The 19,048-nt window shown below is 37.7% G+C and overlaps 1 protein-coding gene across 6 annotated transcripts in view; it reads right to left on the bottom strand.

Annotated features, from left to right (window-relative positions):
• NOL4 (nucleolar protein 4) overlaps positions 1 to 19,048 on the bottom strand; it is a 458,026-nt gene that overhangs the window by 208,432 nt on the left and 230,546 nt on the right. For 4 of the 6 annotated variants that reach the window (XM_070361672.1, XM_070361671.1, XM_070361673.1 and 1 more), the window contains one exon: positions 3,250 to 3,533. In XM_070361672.1, the coding sequence (XP_070217773.1) occupies positions 3,250 to 3,533 (284 nt within the window). Of the gene's footprint in view, positions 1 to 3,249; positions 3,534 to 7,686; positions 7,706 to 19,048 lie in introns of those variants that run through there. The other 2 variants (XM_070361675.1, XM_070361676.1) reach the window with 1 other exon arrangement.

Here is a 19,048-nt window from a genome sequence, read left to right as displayed (position 1 = left end):
CTTCTTTATTGACTATGCGAAATCCTTTGACTGTGTGGATCACAAGAAACTGTGGAAAATTCTTAAAGAGATGGGAATACCAGACCACCTTACCTACCTCCTGTGAAACTTGTATGTAGGTCAAGAAGCAACAGTTAGAACCGCATATGGAACAACAGACTGGTTCCAAACTGGGAAAGGAGTATGCCACGGCTATATATGGTCGCCTTGATTATTTAACTTATATGCAGAGTACATGATTTGAAATGCCAGGCTGGATGAAGCACAGGCTGGAATCAAGATTGCCAGGAAAAGTATCAATAAGCTCAGATATGCAGACGACACCACCCTTACGGCAGAAAGTGAAGAGGAACTAAAAAGCCTCTTGATGAAGGTGAAAGAGGAGAGTGAAAAAGCTGGCTTAAAATGCAACATTCAAAAAATGAAGATCATGGCATCTGGTCCCATCACTTCATGGGAAATAGATGGGGAAACAGTGGAAACAGTGACAGACTTTACTTTCTTGGGCCCAACATCACTGCAGGTGGTGACTGCAGCCATGAAATTAAGACACTTGCACCTTGGAAGAAAAGATATGAAAAACATACACAGTGTACTAAAAAGCAGAGACATTTTGCCAACAAAGGTCCATCTAGTCAAAGCATAGGTTTTTCCTATAGTCATGTATGGATGTGAGAGTTGGACCATAAAGAAGGCTGAACACTGAATAATTGATGCTTTTGAGCTGCAGTGTTGGAGAAGACCTTTGACAGTTCCTTGAACTACAAGGAGATCAAATAAGTCAATGCTAAAGAAAATCAATCCTTAATATTCACTGGAAGGACTGAAGCTGAAGCTCCAATACTTTGACCACCGATGCAAAGAGCTGACTCATTAGAGAAGACCTGATGCTGGGAAAGATTGAAGGCAGGAGGAAAAGGGGATGACAGAGGATGAGATGGTTGAATGGCATCACTGACTCAATGGACATGAGTTTGATCAAGCTCTGGGAGATGGCGAAGGACAGGGAAGCCTGGTGTGTTGCAGTTTATTGGGTTGAAAAGAATAAAAAACAACTGAGTGACTGAACAACAAGTTAAAAATGTTGCCTATGGCCTGAAATATACAGGATCACCCATTCTCAAGCCTCTGCCATTTAAATGTATAATACTTTTTTCATTCATATAGAGATAAAAAGTTGCAGAACAGGGTTTATAGGAATACTGTGACCAGACCTACTTGGACAGATGCAAAAATAAAGGATTCCCACACAAAGAAGTCTGCAGTGACCAACCACACCTCTTTCCCTTTGAGCATAAAAGAAGCCTGAATTCTAAGACTGTTCTTTGGGACACTAGTCCACCATCTTCTAGGTCTACTGGCTTTCAAAATGAAAATTCTACTCCTAATCCCAGTACCTTGACTTACTGGCCTCTTATGTGGTGAGCAATAAGAGCTTGGGCTCGGTTATACACATACTCTTAGTGGCTGTATCAACAGCCTTATGAATAAAGACTCTTCTCTCTCTGACTTGTCTCTACTATCTACTCGTTGCTGCTAATGTAACAGGTATTTAATACATTCTTTTTGAAGAAAGTCCTTCTGGATTCTGGTCGCAACATGCTGCCACAACTATCTTACAAATTCAGTTATTCTTCTACTTGATCTGCTTTTATTCCTCAGCAGTGTCCATCAGAGCTGACCATTCTCTTTCTTGAAAGGTGGACTTAGCTTCCTTATGTGATGCCCTTCTGATTTTTCCTCTGTCTCTCTGGTTACTTCGTAGTCAGCTGCAGAGGTTGTTCTTTTATCAAACCATTAAACATTCCTCCTCTGAGGTGTCTTCTCCTCTCTGAAACCCTTTTCCTATCTTACTCTTTACAGGTTAATCAATCTGGGCTTTTTATAATCTCATTTTAATAGAGGTAGAAAAGTAAATTCATTTGCTTAACGAACGGAAGAACATATTTTAACAAGCATAGTTCCCATAGTAATATTGAACAAGGAGGGAAACAAGAGAAGAGCAAACCACTGGATGATTTTTGAAAAAAAAAAAAAAAAACTCTTAAGTAGATATATAGCATTAAAAGACATTTCCTGAATAAGTTTTATAAAGACAGGGTTATGTGGAGGGCAGGAAAACTTAAGGGTTATTTTGTCCTGTAAAATATAACACAGTGATTCTCATAATGTTAGTGAATATAAAATCATCTGTGTTTGTATGATATGGCTTTAATCCACTAAAGACAGTACTGTGCATTTACCAATGCAAAAGTTGTAACAGCCTCCCTCAGGCAAAAGTGCTTAAGTGTCTGATAATGTCTAGTGACTTGCTTAAAAGAGGATAAAACAACACACCCTGAGGCAGGCAAGAGGATTTAAATAGAGCCAATTTAGGAAGCATAATGCTTTAGCAAATTCAGAAATTAATCCAGATTAATACATTTTGCTTTCAGGATCTATTTCAAAAGACCAATTCTACAACTCTAACTTAGAAGTGAGAGCGGGGGAAGGGGGAGCCTGAAAACATACGTGCTATAAATATCCGTATATGTATAAAAGTATACCGTCAAAACGTATAGAGCAAAATCATCAACATGAATTATCTCAAAATGATAGAAATATAGCTTCACTTTTAATGAATAAATCCATTGGGAATGGGGAAGATTGTAATTTATACTAATATAAAGAATCTATAAATGTCGATAATACATCTGCACATGTCTTTTGCATAATATAATTTAGAGAAAACTGTCCAAGGAGTTATTTAATCTGTATGTTTCATCCATGAAACTGACACATTTTGTCTATGTGCATGAAGTAAGTTATGGATCAAAGGTACCAGGTCTCTAAAGCAAACAAGAATTTAATTGAAATTTTATTGCTACATATACCTATCCTATCCTATCCAGGTGAAACTAGAAGTGATCTTTTTATAGTCCAAATAGTGTCCTCAGAGCTAAACTTTCACATCTGAGCTCAACAAACTCCCAAAGACAAAGAAGTAAGATTATATAAGTGAGGCACGTTAAATCAAGTGATTCCATGTATAAAAACCTACCACTCTGCATGAGAAAGGATCCATTTCACTCACTGTTATACCTGAATTCTATTCACGGAACATGGACACACAGTGTCTATAGTTAGCGATTTCTTGGTAACCCACTCTTGGGCTTCTAGTGACAATGATCTTCATTTCTTGTATAAGTATTTCTTTGTGACTTTCATGACCAACTTAAAAATTCATTGACAATCGTAACATGACCGTACCTTGCTTCCATTTTCTCTCGCTTCTCGTTCCATCTTGAGGTCGGAAATTAGAAGGTTCTTATATTTGTTTTTTCCATTAGTGCTATGGTCATCTATCCTGTATTCTGAAGTCAGCTGTGCTGAGAGGGGACTGTCGCTCAGGTTCAGTGGCTGCTCGTCCTGTTCCAGCCCAGTTTTGCCATCACAGTTGGAGTCGCCCATCTCCCTGCTGTGTGTTCCCCCTGAAGCAATTGAACTGTGCCCCAGAGTCTCGTTGCCATTGAAGCTCTCTGTGGCAGAATCATCTGTTGGAAAGGAAAAATTTATATTTTGATTTTAACTGATATGCTGATAAGTTTCTACTTCAACAAACATTTATTGAGCTCCTATTCTGGGCTTGGCATGGTACTAACTAATTTTACATATAATGTGCAGTTTATCCTTAGCAACAAACTTGTGAAGTAGTCTGTATCATTTTTAATCTAGTAGGCATACGTAAGCACAAGAAGTATAAAATAAATAGAAGATAAAATAATCTGAAGACAAAATAAACCATTCAGTTGCAAATGCAATCTCAAAGAAAAGTAAATTTAAAAAAATAATTGCCAATTATTTTACAAGTAGTTTTTGTTTTTTTTTCAGTGAGACTATCCAGATTCAGTGAAAACTCTCTGATGAGAGCATTGTCCACCCTGCTAGAGGGTTATATACTAGTACAAGCTTTATGGGGGTTTAATATGCATCGGAAACATCAAAAGTACTCAGAAACTTTGCTCAGCCATTATAAAGGCTTTAAAGCCTAAGGGGTTTAATCACTGCTCACATCTCTCTGCAGATAAAAAGACACTGAAATCAGTGTTGCTTATATCAATAATACAAAATTTTAGGAATTATACAGATTATCAAAAATAGAAATTTAGCTTAATGTATGTTGGAATATTTAGATTATTATGGAATTAGTCAATATCCCATTTTAAATATGCAGGAAAATGTGATTCAAGAGGCACTAAATGGTAAAAGCTAGTTATAGAAAAGTGTGGTCAATATGACCCAAATTTTGTGAAAAGAAAATATAAATACAAGAACAAAAAGACTGAAAAGTTGTACTCTAAAATGTTAATATTGATATTGTCATAACAGTACGGCACTGGATTTTCTAACATATTCTCTATTATCTACTCTATATAGAATTCACAATGTACTATAAAGTATATCATTTATAACATATAATATATAATTTTCTAATTAAAAAAATGGAATAATTATAGAAGAAACAGGGAAGGAGAAGAAGCAGAACTAAGAAAACTTTTCTGGCTTTAAAATACAGAAGAAAATCGGTTAGAAGAAAATTATCAATGTATTGAGAGCAAAGAAAAATAAAGTTTACCTAAACAATAAAATTCTGTTTCTCTTAATTTCTTCTTTATATTCATAGTAAGAATTTGCTATTCATTTTAAAGAATTATGACTGAGAAAGGTACTAAACTGCTTCCTTTAGGGAAGAGTTGCTGATGAAACCATGTAAATATCTGTGACTTTTTGTGAATTTTTTGTTTGATTTCCGATATTCTCAAGTTTGCTTTCCTTTTGTAGAGTACAATGAAATATTTGACGTCTTCTAATCAATTGAAGAATTGATGCTTTTGAACTGTGGTGTTGGAGAAGACTCTTGAGAGTCCCTTGGACTGCAAGGAGATCCAACCAGTCCATCCTGAAGGAGATCAGCCCTGGGATTTCTTTGGAAGGAATGATGCTAAAGCTGAAACTCCGGTACTTTGGCCACCTCATGCCAAGAGTTGACTCATTGGAAAAGACTCTGATGCTGGGAGGGATTGGGGCAGGAGGAGAAGGGGACGACAGAGGATGAGATGGCTGGATGGCATCACTGACTCGATGGACGTGAGTCTGAGTGAACTCCGGGAGTTGGTGATGGACAGGGAGGCCTGGCGTGCTGCGATTCATGGGGTCACAAAGAGTCGGACACGACTGAGCCACTGAACTGAACTGAATACTTTCAAGGATGGCATCACCGATTCAATGGACCTGAACTTGGGCAAACTCTGGGAGATGGTGAGGGACAGGGAGGCCTGGCGTGCTGTGATTCATGGGGTCACAAAGGGTTGGACACAACTGAGCGACTGAACTGAACTGAACTGAATCAACTGAAATCATGGAAATAATGTTTACATTCTGAAGGAGTGGTATAACTCACCTGTTAGTTTATTTATTCAACAAACATTTACTGAGTGCCTGTTTTTGGCCCAAAGCGGGTAAAATATGTGGCCAATAGAGAATCTGGTGCCTTCAAAGAGTTCACAGATAATTTAGTAACAGAAAAGTAAAGATGAAGCTAAAATACAGAGCAAAAAAAGGAACAAGGGATCCAGAACAAGGGATCAAGAGATCCAGAAGGTTTTCTAGAGAAGGTAGCATTGGAGTTGAATTCCAAAGCTTTAATCAGGGGAAGAGCCTTCCCCACTAAAAATTGTCAGGTGTAGTCACAGAGGAAAGAATATGCAGGCCCATGAGAAATGAGAGTATAGAGCTGAGTACCAAAGAGACACTGATGAAAGGGAAACCTAAAAAGGGAGGAAAAGAAGTGTTTTGTGCATCAAAGGACTTGGATTTTATCTTGAGAGCAAACAAAAGTAATTTTAATTAACTGTGGGAAGTGATGTGAAAAAAAAAGTTTTAAAGAGATAACTCTGTCTTTGATGAGGAGAATGGTATGAAGGCAATAATCTGGAAGTTGGGAGGACCCTTAGCAGATGCAGAAGTCATCTCAGTCAGCTGGTTGAAAGCTCAACAAACTCTAAGTAAAACAGCAGCAGTGCAGAGTAAGAGGGGGTGACTAAAAATATTTTAGAATAGAAAAGATATGTAAAACAAACATACAGTTATCAAAGGCGAAACATTGGAGAGAGGGATAAATCAGGAGCTTGGGATTAACATACACGCACTACTATATATAATGAATAGATAACCAACAAGGTCCTACTATACAGCAAAGGGGAACTCTACTCAATGTTCTGTAATAACCTAAATGGGAAAAATATCTGAAAAAATATCTGAAAAATATCTGAAAAAAGTGTATGTATAACTGAATCACTCTGCTGTATACCTGAAACTAATGCATACTTGAAAATCAACTATATTTCAATAAAAATTAAAAAAAAAAATAAAAAGAAGAGGTAAGATTGGTAATGGTTGGATACAGGGCTAGGAAAAAGTCTAGGTTTCTCATTCTAGTAAAAAACAGAAACAAAGGGCATTCAGTTTAATTTTCAACAAAATAGTATTTTTAAGCAATTCTCTGAACATATTCTGCGAGAAAATGAAAATGAGTTTGCAGGATAAGGAATTACTCTGCTTATGTACCCATTCAAAAAAGGACCTCATTTGGTGAAAAAACAAGAGAATTTAGGAAACTGGCCGTAAGTAATATGTGTAGTGTTTTCCACAACTATTAATTTGAGAAATCAATAACATTTGTTTAACAATGAACTATCCAATGTTTGAGAAACAAAATTAGGATATAACTTATGTAAGTAATTTTGAATTTTAAGAATGTCCTTCTATGCCAAGTCATATGGTTATGCTAAAGTATGAAAAGTTATTTCTATTTATTTATTTCTAAGAAATCCAAAGAAAAGTATAATGGATTGATTTAAGTCCAATTATTTAATTCATGAAGAAAATTGTGATTTTACATTTGTGTACTTGAATCCCTTCAAAAATAATATTTAATGTAAGAAATTTTATCATTACATTAAAAAATATAACCTCAAAGATATTTTTAAAAACTAAATCTATATTCACATAGAACAAATCCAATGTCAATTATAGTCAAACATGCTATATCTGTAATTTCAATCTGATATCATCATACATATTAATAAAAATATATCATTTACTCATTTTTCAGATAAAAGAAGGGTTAGCATTTATCAAGAGACTCTTTAATAAATGTCATGTATATATAATTTCAGTACAAAGCATAAACAATAAAGAAAGAAAATGTTTTTAGAGAGAGTGGTTCACTCCAGATGTTACCAAGGTAACTAAATTCAACAGCTTTACATATTTCAGTTCCTCAGTAAATCATATGTTTCATGAAGGACAAATTATTTACTCATTTGTATCAAATACATATTCACATATTTTATCTTGTAAATGGTAAAAGAATCGATTTCACATGCAACTGTTTCAGAAATCAAAATTTAAAACAAAGTTTTTGATGTCTATATTAGAAAAATTTAATATAAAAAAGTGAACAGACATTAAACTGAGGATTCATTAACCATTTTTTGTTACCTACTTTCATAAAACCACATTCATCGTTTTCATTCTCTCTTAAAGAAAATTTTTTCAGAATTATAGACCACAAATCTGAGACTCCTGTTAATTGTAACAATTCACATCAGATTACTGCTTTACAGGGGAAACCTGCTTTCTTACCCAGCAGAGTTTGCTCCATCCTGAGTGGCTGCAGGCGTGTGGGTACCAGGCTGCTAGACACAGAGTGTAATCTTTAGATCTGTAGCTATGATCATTACGTTCACAGGCCCAGAATGATGGTGCTCCTCTCAAGTTTCAGTCTGGGTACCATAGCACTGGAACCAAAAACTGTATTTGAGTCCCAAGGAAAAACAGCACCTGGAGCTTTGGAAATTAAGAGTGCCCAGGGTGCCTAGCAACAAAGGAGAATGTGGAATATGATGACAGGTAGTGTGGAATCTAGTGATATCAGAGGGCAGTTGGATATTTGAGTTGCATTTGCACTGAGGTTTTGGTGGGATGGATTTAATATTGTGAAAGGGGCTGTCCACCTGAGCTTGGCTGTGGCTCTCGTCTAACACTAACATGGGTAGCAGGCTATTTCCTTCTTTCTCCTTCCCCACTCCTCATTTTATCCACAAGTTAGTACAGATTCTAGAAATATTGTTTAAATTATTTCTAACATCTCCACCAGAATTTTGTGCGAAGTAGGTTCATCAACGCCAGTCAATAGTTTGTTTTCCCTATATAAAATGAATTAACCTATAACAGTATGTGTGGTGTATGGCTGTGGATATATTTAAATATATCTACATATACACACATATATGTATATCTATCTTTATATATAAAATATTAATAATATGATATATATATATATATGTTTGAAATATCCCAAAGCACCTGACCTACTTTCTCACTCACTTTTAGTAGCTCTTCATTATGGCCTTTAGGCAAAGTGCCTTGGGCAAAATGAACAGGAAAAATATATACCATCCTCATTTTAATTTTAATACTTGGAAATTTAGTCCTAAAATGCAGGTCAAATGCTCCTAGGGCCCAAAAAAGTTTTTACTGTTTGCCTCCAAATGCAATATAGTCTCCTATCTCTAGTCCTCTGACTACATTTTGAAATCAAAACATTCCGACTAAGGGAAGTTTACTGATGCAGATAAATTCCTATGTGTGTTACATATGCATGCATAACTACTACTGAAAGGTTAAAGGACATTGATTCTAAAATGATCAAACTGATATTGGGAGTAAGAAAATAACAAGGAGATTCAGTTTTCAAGTAAATTAATTCTATAGAAGGGTGTTATCCCAGTCTGGGAGCTCCGAATTCAGACCATGTCATTGCAAGGACAGTCTCTAATTACAGGAGCAAGATAGTGAAGGCACCGAAATAAGCTATATGTTCCAAAGGATATCACTAACCTCAGCACAATAATTAAAGAAAACTAATTTAGAGCCACGAATGAGGAGATGATATGCATTTCTTTATATCCCTTTGTTTACAAAGTTTAACTTAACCAAAAACCTATTGCGTGTTAGACACTCTTTCTGGGATTGTGAGTCCAGAGAGACTCCATGTAGAATTTGTTCTTAACTTGACAATAACAAAAGAATTACAGCACAAGTCAGAAAACAGCATTTGTCCCACGTAAGTTTCATACAAGGCACAATGAGTAAACAAGGTTTTCAGAGAGAAAAGTTGTTTATACATCATGGAGGGTGAGGATGGTAACAGTTACAAGAGGTGCAATCTGAAGGAGGTAAAATACACAGAGATACATATTGGTGATGGCGTAGGTTATTCTAGTTCAGAGAGCATATGAGAAAAAGAAATATAGGCAGGAAAGAGCTAGAAGAGGACTGAGTACATTCTACATTTCTACAGACTAAGACAGGGAAATGTATGTTTCAGCAAGTTGTGGATATTTTATTGTATATTCCTTTTTTGGATCACATAAAATTACTGATGGTTCTCCCAGGGGAGGTACTTGGAGAAGCCAACTGATCATGTGAGTTTAGTCTGTTAAAAGCCTATCTCTACCCCTACCTTAGAGTCACTGTCAACTGATCAATAAAACTTTCTCCCAATTCTAAAAGGACCCATTTAAAAAAAGTGGTCATTCATGACTTATCAATGGATTCTTAATTATCTAAATAAGTTATTATAAACTATGACTTTCATGCTTACACATTAGCTTGTTTAGGGTTTCAAAAAAAACAGACATTTTACAGAAAATTATATGTATTAATATTTTTTATAATCACAATGTAATTTGAAAATATCTCATTTATTTTGCTGATGAAGTCAACAGTTACTGTGAATACTGTGTTTTACTGTTTATATTCACAGCACAACAAAAGGCTAAATTTCAGCTAGAGATAAGTGAGAATTATACATGTATGGATATATACGTATACATATACACGTGTGTGTGTGTGTGTGTGTGTGTGTATAGTGCTTCATACAAAGTTGATGTCATCTATAAGGCGAGGTCACATACAAAAGAATGCAAGCAGTGTTAAGGGGTACGGTGGACAACTGATGAGAAAACCCCACATCAATCTCAGCCCCACAACCGTAAGGAACTAACCTCTGCCTACTACTTGAATAAACTCTCAAGTACATTCTTTACCAGAATTTCCAGATCAGAGGTTAGACAGGCTGACCCCTTGATTTTAGCTTTTGTGATACCCTGAGCTTATAACCTAGTTGAACTTGCCTCAACTTTTGACAGCAACAGAAAATGGATACAATGACAAACATAAAGGAATGTCTATGGTGTATCAGGATAGGTAATACCACTTAAAATTATTCAAATATACTCAATGATTGGTGTGGATCAGTGTTTCTCCAACTTTAATTGCTCCAGAATCTCCTGGGTAGATAGTTAACAACACAGATTCACTTGGGCACTAAAAAATTCTAACTCAATAAAAATCAGAAATGCTGGTTTCTTTTATCTTGGTCAGGGGCAGGAGATCAAGAAGCAGTTCTCTTACATGAGTTCTGGGACCATTAATTAACGTAGATCATCTCCCACAACTAACTGGTTGAATATGGAATTGTGGGTGGTCACTGCTGATAACAAGGGAACTGAATATGATTGACAGCCCCCAAATCTGAGCTCAGTAAGATAGAATCTAAGCACATTTTAATGTCATTTAACAAATCTCTAGGAAATTTTCAGAGAAAGAGACCAGCCAAATATTCTTTCCCTTATCAAAACTAATCAAAACGTCACAAAAAACCCAGAGCCAGTCGGCTTCACTTTTTAAAAGACTTCTAAAAGGATATGTTTTTTTCTCGAAGAGCTTATATCAATATGTGCTGAATAACTAAAGATGTTATTTTTGGGAAAAAGATCACTTTGATTACTTTAACAAACTCTTAGGCAAGAAGGGCTTTACCAAGCAAGGTCAAGAGTACATTTGCAAAATCAAGAACTTTTATTCTGCCCATAAACCAGAGCTGTGTACCACCTACATGTTCATATGTGCTCAAATCATTGTCTGATTTTGCTTACATGGTAGGCAGAGAGTGTTGTCCAGGAAAGATTGTCAAATTCTTCTAATCTTGTTCCTGGGGTCCCTTGTGTTCTTTTCCCTGTCCTCATGGCAACTCCTCGAGCTATCTGTGTGCAAACAGGCTCTCCAAGTCATTTTACTGAGAAACAGATTGACAGATTGATTATCCCTTGACTGAAATTCCTCCACAGGAAAATGTTACTTCAGCTAGACACTTGTAATTGAAACCTTTTATCTCTAATTGTGGAATGAAAGGCTTCTCTTGGTATTTTTAGCCATTAGCAAGCAGGTGAAGAAGTGTATTGTTGTCTTGAAAGTGTGTGTAGAGGAAGAAATCCTACAATTATCTAGACCTAATTCATTCCCAGGTTCTCAGAGTAACTTGGAGGCGAATGATTAGTGTCTGATCTGTGATGTTTTCTTTTAATCCTGCCGCTCTCAAAAATGTCCCTCTCCCTCCTGTAGTGGGTGAACCAGGACCACTCACTGCTGAAGCAGAAGCTTTCATGCCCAACCTCCTGAAATTCCAAGAAACCTGAGCCACCCAGCGCTTTTGGGACTTGACAAGCAAATCCTACACTAAGAATTCTGAAAGGCTCCCCACACACTCCTTTCTCTTCTACATGGGTCACTTACTGGTTTGCTCACAAGTCCATCTTCCCCTTTTCTTTGCAAACCATTTCCCAGATTTCCTTGACCTTGTTTTATGACTGGTTTAAACAATGGGAAGTATTGGCAGTGACAGGAGGGAAGAAGAAAATGTCTAAGTATCCCTATTTCGCCCACCCACACACAGTTCCCCTCGGATTCAGGACAACTCTCAGTTTCCAACTCTGTTAAAGGGTGGGGTGGGGGGTCTTCTCCACATCCCAGCTCCCACCAGGAAGCATCTTCCTGCCAGAAAGCATCCTAAGCATGTCTGTTTACCAGCAGGTAGCTCTGGCTCTTGTTCTCTAGTAATGCCATCTCCTTCCCAGTTTTCCACTTCTAGCTCTAGCAGAGGCTTTCTTCTATAACTAATTCCTACACTGCTTTACACATTGTGAAGAATGCCATATTTTCATTTTTTTCTAATGAATGCCAGGGAATGAACAACATTTTCCAGACTGAATCACAACGAATAAAATTCACTTTACTTTGGCCTCAGGACTGCTGTTTTGTAGCACCTGTGACGTTTTTATAGTCAATATCTTGTGACTTTTTTCCTTCATAATGTCAATTCACTATTTGATAACCAAGAGATTTTCACTAAGCTTTCTTTATTTCTACCTCTGGGGTTGAAATCCATCATCATAATAGTGATATTTATGAATTTATTGGCTATCTAGAAGGATTCAAGGTCATTAAGCATTTATTGGCAATTATAAAGCATTATTATTTAGACACTTGTCAAGATATTGGCATCTTTCTAATAAAGACTAAGTTATTTTGATTGATTTAGACTAAAGGATTCATCTGAGTAACGCCAGTTGCTTTGACTCATTAAACATCTTAATTACACAAATCATTTTGGTAGTTATTTCCTTTACAATATTTAAAACAGACGGGCATAAAATAAGACTATCAGTTTTCCTGTTTTATAGAGCTCAATAAAGAATTTAATTGCTCAAGTCACCTTGACAGTGACGAACATAGGATTAGATACTGACTTAATTCTAGACAGAATTTCTATTAAACTGTACTGCTACACTTCAGCAGGAAACACATGTTCAGGTATTGTGAGGAGAAAAGCCTGAAAAAGACAGGTGGTTTGCTGTGGGGGAAAGAAAGGAGCTAACTTTCAATTTAGCATGCTCTTAGAGACACTACTAAATTGAACGGTGTATTCTGAGTTGCCCATTTTGCAATAATATCAGGAATCACAGTGAACAGCCTGTTACCACCTTCTCCTCATTTAACAAAAGCCTTCTGCCTACCTTCTTGTAATTAGCATAAACTGAACAGCCATGATGTTTTTATAAACGCAGATGAACTTTCAGTCTCACCATGATTATAAGAGTACAGGCTGACCAATGACATATTTATAACCAAAGACAATTCTGTTTGACACTCGGGGCTGAATGATATCAAATGATACTATTTTAGAAAACTTACTGAAATTTTGAATAAGCAGGAAAAATCAAAGAATTTATAATTACAAGAGATCAAAGAAAACCAACATGAAGATATTTAAAGGATATAGAAAATTAAAGTCCTCTTGTTGAAGGAGAACAGTAATAGATTTGTCACCTTTTTATTTAAAAAGTGATTTCATTTCACCACAAGGAAACTGAAATTTGTAACTATGTGTGGTGATGGATATTAACTAGATTTACTGGTTAGCATTTCACAACCTATTTACATCTATTAAATTATTATGTTTTACACCTGACACTAATATAAGATTGTATGTCAATAATAACTCAATTAAAAAAAATAAAGGAGCTACCCTCAGACCGCAGTTAAAATCACCATGAAGCCGCGGGCCTTGCAGCCACCTCAGCAGGGTAAAGCTCTGATACCATTTATATTTCCACCATCACCCTGGATCACTGGAGTCTGGGTGAAGGACAGACAAGGGCCAATGGTCACACTCATGGGAAAGAGTATGAAACCTGGATGTCATGAATGGCTTCACTGTTATAAATGAGATTTCAGTAAGTGCATAAGGTGTGCATACTCTGTTTTTACTGTGAATAAAAACTAAGAAAATGAGGAGAAGGGGAGAAAGACTTACCAACCCAACTCTAAAATTAACTTCTCTGTAAAAATAGAAGACACTGTGCTTGCAATGTAGAGAATAAACTGTAAGTCAGAGACATTCATCGGAGAAGGCAATGGCACCCCACTCCAGTACTCTTGCCTGGAAAATCCCATGGACGCAGGAGCCTGGAAGGCTGCAGTCCATGGGGTCACTGAGGGTTGGACACGACTGAGCAACTTCACTTTCACTTTTCACTTTCATGCATTGGAGAAGGAAATGGCAACCCACTCCAGTGTTCTTGCCTGGAGAATCCCAGGGATGGAGGAGCCTGGTGGGCTGCCAGGAGTCACACAGAGTCGGACACGACTGAAGTGACTTAGCAGCAGCAGAGACATTCATAATAACAGCAGAATCCTAGAGTGCTCAACAAGAGTTCACAGTGTATTCAGACTTATCACCACCCAGGTGGCACTAGTGGTAAAGAGCCCATCTGCCAATGCAGGAGACATAAGAGACATGGGTTCAATCCCTGGGTTGGGAAGATTCCCTGGAGGAGGGCACAGCAACCCACTCCGTTATTCTTGCCTGGAGAATCCCATGGACAGAGGATCCTGGCAGGCTACAGTCCAAAGGGTCTCACAGAATCGGATGCAACTGAAGCGACTTAGCATACATGCATAGGGATAAAATGGTAAGACATTTTCAGCAACAGACATAGGACTTGCTTTGGTTGCATTAACTCAGTAACTTAACAAATAGTAAAGATAGAAGAGTCATTTCCACATTGTACATTTCTATTTCACACTCAAACGCACTATATTTGAATCAGTTTAAAGCTTTAATTTTGTTAATCCTGAATTAAATAACGAACGGTTAGTTTGAGCACTGGCTTTGGGGAAAAGGAGGCTCATGGTCAAGGGAACCATGAAAGCACTCAAAATATTGAGTTTGAAACCAAGCAAACTTTTTCAAGTCATAGATGGTTGAAGGACTGACTCTAATGGAGCAGGCTGGGCAACGTGAGGGCAGCCATCGTATCCTAAATTCTCCTCTAAAGTACAGGCTCTCTCAGACCCATCCCTACCAACGCCCACAGAACAATGTTTAAAACAAGGTCAACTTGTTTTAAAAAATGGTTGGAAGATCACAAAAGTCATGCTTTCCATCTGTGGTGGAGCCTAACGGATTCATTTCTCAAGCAAAAGCTGGAACCAGCATTCTAAGCCAATCTCTCCAGGAACCAATCACCAGCCAGGGTCGTGTCCACTTTCTCTGCTAAGGCTAATTGCTTTATTTTGGAAGACATTGTCCATATCAGGAAAAAAGGATAATTTTCATAACTGACCTAATTTATTCGTTATAGGGAGCCAGTGAATCAAAGCTGATAGGCATTATCTGCCCTGTTTTACCAACATGAAAATGTTGAGTTTGAGTAGAGTCTTCAAAATATGCCGTGCTTCTCAGTTAGCAGAGCTAATGAATGACAAAGCTGACACTTAATGGCAGATGTCACATCCAGCCCTTGTAAACCAGTGTGCTCTTCTAGTTCTCATGCAGGGAAGGCTTTACAGAGGGTTTGAGTATGAGGATGGTAGAACATAAAGCAAACTAAAGAGGAAGACTTTAGTTTCCTTCCTCAGCAATCAATGCAAAGAAATAGAGGAAAACAATAGAATGGGAAAGACTAGAGATCTGTTCAAGAAAATTAGAGATACCAAGGGAACATTTCATGCAAAGATGGGCTCAAAAAAGGACAGAAATGGTATGGACCTAACAGAAGCAGAAGATATTAAGGAGAGGTGGCAAGAATACACAAAAGAACTATACAAAAAAGATTTTCACCACCCAGTTAATCACGAAGGTGTGATCACTCACACTCACCTAGAGCTGGAGATCCTGGAATGTGAAGTCAGGTGGGCCTTAGGAAGCATCACTACAAACAAAGCTAGTGGAGGTGATGGAATTCTACTTGAGCTATTTCAAATTCTAAAAGATGATGCTGTGAAAGTGCTGCACTCAATATGTCAGCAAATTTGGAAAACTCAGCAGTGGCCACAGGACTGGAAAAGGTCAGTTTTCATTCCACTCCCAAAGAAAGGCAATGCCAAAGAATGCTCAAACTACCGCGCAATTGCACTCATCTCACACGCTAGTAAAGTAATGCTCAAAATTCTCCAAGCCAGGCTTCAGCAGTATGTGAACCGTGAACTTCCAGATGTTCAAGCTGGTTTTAGAAAAACCAGAGGAACCAGAGATCAAATTGCCAATATCTCCTGGATCATCAAAAAAGCAAGAGTGCTCCAGAAAAACATCTATTTCTGGTTTATTGACTATGCCAAAGCTTTTGATTGTGTGGATCACAATAAACTGTGGAAAATTCTGAAAGAGATGGGAATACCAGAACACCTGACCTGCCTCTTGAGAAACCTGTATGCAGGTCAGGAAGCAACAGTTAGAACTGGACATGGAACAGTAGACTGGTTCCAAATAGGAAAAGGAGTACATCCAGGCTGTATATTGTCACCCTGCTTATTTAACTTATATGCAGAGTACATCATGAGAAGCACTGGGCTGGAGGAAGCACAAGCTGGAATCAAGGTTGCCGGGAGAAATATCAATAACCTCAGATATGCAGATGACACCACCCTTATGGCAGAAAGTGAAGAACTAAAGAGCCTCTTGAAAGTGAAAGGAGAGAGATCAAAAGTTGGCTTAAAGCTCAACATTCAGAAAACGAAGATCATGGCATCCGGTCCCATCACTTCATGGCAAATAGATGGGGAAACAGTGGAAACAGTGGCTGACTTTATTTTTCTGGGCTCCAAAATCACTACAGATGGTGATTGCAGCCATAAAATTAAAAGACACTTACTCCTTGGAAGAAAAATTATGACCAACTTAGGCAGCATATTAAAAACAGAGACATTACTTTGCCAACAAAGGTCCATCTAGTCAAGGCTATGGTTTTTCCAGTAGTCATGTATGGATGTGAGAGTTGGACTGTAAAGAAAGCTGAGTGCAGAAGAATTGATGCTTTTTAACTGTGGTTTTGGAGAAGATGCTTGAGAGTCCCTTGGACTGCAAGGAGATCCAACCAGTCCATCCTAAGGGAGATTAGTCCTGGGTGTTCATCAGAGGGACTGATGTTGAAGCTGAAACTCCAATACTTTGGCCACCTGATGTGAAGAGCTGACTCATTTGAAAAGACCCTGATGCTGGGAAAGGTTGAGGGCAGGAGGAGAAGGTGACGACAGAGGATGAGATAGTTGGATGGCATCACTGACACGATGGACATGGGTTTGGGTGGACTCTGGGAGTTGGTGATGGACAGGGAGGCCTGGTGTGCTGCAGTTCATGGGGTCACAAAGAGTCGGACGTGACCGAACTGAAAGAGGAAGAGAAGGAGGGGGAGGAGAGGAAGACAACATGAAGACGGTTTGGAACAAGCCCTAAAACAGGGAGCCATCCAGTAGGCAGGAGAAGAGGTATTTGGTGAAGAACTGAGGCCAGGAATCATGGAATTATGAAGATATATCATAGGATGTGTCAGGAATTAGGGGAAATAAAGTGATCAAATGATGGTCAGAGGGTTAGTGTCGGGAGTACTGAAGTTGCAGAAATGCCCTCCAAGAACACATCTTCCTCTTACTCTGACACTCAAATCTACTAAATTACAAACAATTAAAGGCTAAGCTTTTTTCTTCACTGTGTGCCCTGAAGCTAGCATTATGACATGTATGGAGCAGATATTCAACAAATGCCTAAAGAATTACATTGATTCCAAACCATATTGATTCTATATTCTCAGTTCTTGATTTTCTTGATTTATAAAAGTTTAAAATTTTTATATATATACTAACTTTCACAGAAGTAGGTCATTTTCCGCCCAAATGTTTGAGAACCTTGTTTTAATATTCCTTTGCCTAAAGTAGTATGTATAGCAAGTCATCACTTGCAGTAGTTTTTAAAAGTAAGTGGAAGAAAACATTCAGGTTTTGCTGATGTTTTACGTATTATAGTAAAAGGAAGGGCAAAAAGTAATGTTAGTGAGTTTGAGAAAAATAAAAATGACTAAGAATGAAAAGTATACTCAGGCAATAAATATTCTTCTTATAGCAGTGGTATATATGTTCATTTTGATTAATACTATTTCTATCATGATAAATCACTGAACTCTCTAGAAATCAAAAAAAATTTTTTTAATCTGTCTTGGTTGACCATATAAAAAAAATTTCAGTTACTCACTGTATTCACTTAAACTCTGAAATATAAAATAAGAGTTTTTACAAAGTGATTATTTCTAATTAACCAAGAGTTGTTCAAAATATACTCTTCCCCATCCCACCCCCATGCTACTATACCAACATTACATAACCATGACCATCTATAAAATCATCCTTTGAAAAACTGCAAAGGATGATTTGATCCAAAGTGGATTCTGGTTTGAAAGCCTTGAGTTTCTTTTTTTTTTTCCTAGATTCTATATAATTTTATTTTATTTTTAAACTTTACATAATTGTATTAGTTTTGCCAAATATCAAAATGAATCCACCACAGGTATACATGTGTTCCCCATCCTGATCCCTCCTCCCTCCTCCCTCCCCATACCATCCCTCTGGGTCATCCCAGTGCACTAGCCCCAAGCATCCAGTATCGTGCATCGAACCTGGACTGGCATCTCGTTTCATACATGATATTTTACATGTTTCAATGCCATTCTCCCAAATCTTCCCACCCTCTCTCTCCCCCACAGAGTCCATAAGAGTTTCTTGACTTAAGCCAGAGAGAAGGCATTTACTGAGCTTTGAATGGCGTGTTTTGGTTGGGTGTTCATTGCTGATGGCTCCTTTTCATGATTCTTTCTCAGTGACTCTCTATTCAAAGAAACAAAACTGGACAATGAATATATCATTTTCGTGTATGGATGTCCTCTCTATATGCCTTCTGGAACAAATAAACCTGCCAACAGCCTACAGCCTTGGTAGCCACATGACCTCCCAGGTCAATACAGCCCAGGCAGGACCTGACCAAAGGGCCACCAAACTACAGAAGGTCAAAACAACCACCAATGTGGTCAAACAGAAAGGTGAATTGGGCCAAAGAGGTTCCATCTCTTAGATTAAGCTACCTCCTCTCTCCTCAGTGTGTGACCTAGCAAAGAGCAGCATCAAAATCACCTGTGTACTTGTTAGAAACACAATCTCAGGTGCAACCCCAAACCTACTGGATCAGAATCTGCATTTTAACAAGACTCCCAGCCTACCCACATGCATAATAAAATCTCAGAAGCCCAAACTCCTGACTGGTTTAGCAGGCATA

This window comes from Bos mutus, chromosome 24 (genome assembly GCF_027580195.1).
Source record: "Bos mutus isolate GX-2022 chromosome 24, NWIPB_WYAK_1.1, whole genome shotgun sequence".
NCBI lineage: Eukaryota > Metazoa > Chordata > Mammalia > Artiodactyla > Bovidae > Bos > Bos mutus.
The sequence above is the reverse complement of the archived record's forward strand: the minus strand, read 5'-3'. Positions and strand labels throughout refer to the sequence as shown.